Consider the following 2,732-nt stretch of genomic DNA (forward strand, 5'->3'; position numbering starts at 1 on the left):
GCTCTGCAATTTACCTGGCTGCTTCTTGCTCTGACTGAGGGCTGCTGGGAGCAGGGGGTGGGGCTTGTTGCATGTGCCCGCCCCCTGGGCTCTTTACTGCCAGAGCTCCGCTCCTGTGCGCTCCTGCAGGAAATGACCCCTGGCACCCCGTGATATGGGATGAATGGTTGGGGGTCAGTGTCATGTGGTCTCAAAACACAAAAATCTGTGAGCCGGAGGCTGAAAGACTCAGCTAGCTCACACTCACTCAGCTTAGAGGGAGCACTGCAAGAGACCAATTAGTAACACCTGCAACCAGTGTTCCCTCTAAGCTGAGTTAGTGTAAACTAGCTCACTTCTTTAGCCTACAGCTCACACATTTTTGTCTTAGCTCAGGAAGGAGAGCTCCAGAGCAAACTAATTTATGCAGCAGCCAAATCGCCCGCTCACAACTTTAATGCCAATAGCTCACAAGGTAGAACTTTTGCTCACAAGACCCCACAGGTTAGAGGGAGTTTTGCCTGCCCCTTACTATTCACATGAACCCTTTGTGCTTGGCCTCACACTAGCTTTATTTTCTGGCGAGTTATGCCTGACACAGATGGATGGCCAGATGCATCCTTCAGTCCTAATGGATGAGCTTTCCTGAATCAGAACAGGAGGCCAGCAGGTGGAAAGCCCTTGACCCCCTCAGCTTGCTTGGTGCGCTGGCTTTCTAGCTGCAGGGAGTCGTTCATCAGGACTGCATTCCAAGCAGCAGCCAGCCTCCTATGGTCCGGAGCGCTACGGCTACAAGAAGTATTAATTAAAATATTCATATCTTGCTTAGGTTGCCAGCTCTCGGTGGGGAAACACCTGGAGATTTTGGAGCCTGGAAAGTGCAGAGTTTGGGGAGGGGTCTCAGCAGGGTACAGTGCCACAGAGTTCACCCTCCAAAGGACCCATTTTCTCCAGGGGTACTGATCCCTGTCATATACAGATCAGTTATAATTCTGGGAAAGTCTCCAGGAGCCACATGGAGGGTGGCAACCTAATTATTTATTAAAATTCTCTCCCCCCCACCCGAACCCCGAACTGAGAGACGTGCAGCCAACATTTCCATTAGAGCACCAAAACAGACGCCACCTATTAAATACTGGGTTCAAGACGCAGTGCAGTGAACAGCTCTACTTTATTGAGTGATTTCAGACACAAGGCCCAAGGCCACACCCCTGTTTCCCCCCCATAATATTTTTATTGTTTTTATAAGTATAAACAAACATATATATTTCATATTTCAATATGATTCGAGTCTATCCTTTTTCTTTGTCTTTCATCCATATATACACCCTCAACCATCTTTTCCGATGAACTCTGTCATCTTTGCCTTGTATTAATACATTTACTTTATCCATTTCTGCTAAATTTAACAGCCTGTTAGTCAATTCTTCCTCACTCGGAATTTTGTCTGATTTCCAGTATTTAGCCCATAAAATTCTAGCAGATGTTATTATCATTAAATACATATCACATTGTCTAATATTTTCTGGGATCATATTCAACGAATAACATTCAGGTTCTAGTTTCAAGTTCACATCTGTAATTTCTAAAATTATCCTCTGTACCTTATGCCAATACTTTTGGATTTTTTGTACAATTCCACCACATATGGTAAAACGTACCAACCACTCTTTTACATTTCCAGCATTTATTTGTAGAATTCTGGCGACCAAGGCCATCTAAAGAACATTTTATATATATTCTCTTTATATGCTGTGGCGGCCACACCCCAGTTTAAAAAGCACGCAACACCCCCCCCACACACACTCACACCGGCTATTTACATAACAGAAGTTCCTCCTTGGTCCCTTCCAGAGTCCTGGTGGGCGACTGTTCACCAGCGCCAAAGTTCAGTCCGCCTCTGAGACAGACCCGGGAGGCTCCAGCTCCAACGCAAAACATCACCCAAGCGCCTCCACACAGGCAGAGTCCCGGCGCCGCACGTGGGAACAAGGACTTCCGTGTCTCTTCCCCGCCCCGCCCTCTTGGCCGACGCGGCATTTCCTCCGGCCGAGTCGTCTCGGGCGTCGCACGCGATTGGGCGTAGAGGCCAGCCAATCGGAGCGAGGAGCGGCGCCAGGCGCGCTTCGCAGACGACCAATGAGGCGGCCGCGGTGGCGAGGAGGGGGCGGGGCGCGGCGCGCGGGACTGTTTGGCGCTGAGGCGCGGAGCCGGAGAGGCAGAGGCGGCGGCGATGGGGGGAACGCGGGAGCGGGAGATCCGCCGTGAGTGGCCGATCGGGGTCCGCGGGGAAGGCGGCGTCGGCGGCGTCCTTGGGGTCCTCCGTCTCGGTGGTGACTCCTAAGAGATCCTGACTCGCCTCACGGGCCCGGTGGGGAGGGGCGCATGCGCGGGGATCGGGCCCCTTTGGCCCCGCCCACCGAGAGGGGGAGGGGAGGTGGTGCCCCCCGCTGGAGGGTAGACTGCCCCTGCCCACGGAGGCTCCATCTACCCCTTGGGAGACTTCGAGTTGGCCTGCCGCGTCGAGCCCAGCCGGGTCGGAGTTCGGGTTGCCAGCCTCCCGGTGGAGCCTGGGGATCTCCCAGAATTCCAGCGGGTCTCCCTTCCCCTGGAGAAGACGGTTGCTCTGGGGAGGGCGGACTCTATGGCAATTAGGAGCCGCCACCATGCCCACCAACTATACTACTTGAACATCTGTAGTACAGGGCTGGCCCTAACGTGGAGTTAGGCCTATATACCTATTTAGGAGATCG

The 2,732-nt window shown here is 52.7% G+C and overlaps 1 protein-coding gene across 1 annotated transcript in view; it reads left to right on the forward strand.

Annotated features, from left to right (window-relative positions):
• Positions 1–2,212: 2,212 nt before the first annotated feature.
• Positions 2,213–2,732, forward strand: part of TONSL (tonsoku-like, DNA repair protein) — a 38,820-nt gene continuing 38,300 nt past the window's right edge. The window contains exon 1 of the mRNA XM_015422824.1: positions 2,213–2,243. Within this exon, the coding sequence (XP_015278310.1) occupies positions 2,213–2,243 (31 nt within the window). The remainder of the gene's footprint in view (positions 2,244–2,732) is intronic.

Source organism: Gekko japonicus, unplaced genomic scaffold (genome assembly GCF_001447785.1).
Source record: "Gekko japonicus isolate JY-2015 unplaced genomic scaffold, Gekko_japonicus_V1.1 scaffold4406, whole genome shotgun sequence".
NCBI lineage: Eukaryota > Metazoa > Chordata > Lepidosauria > Squamata > Gekkonidae > Gekko > Gekko japonicus.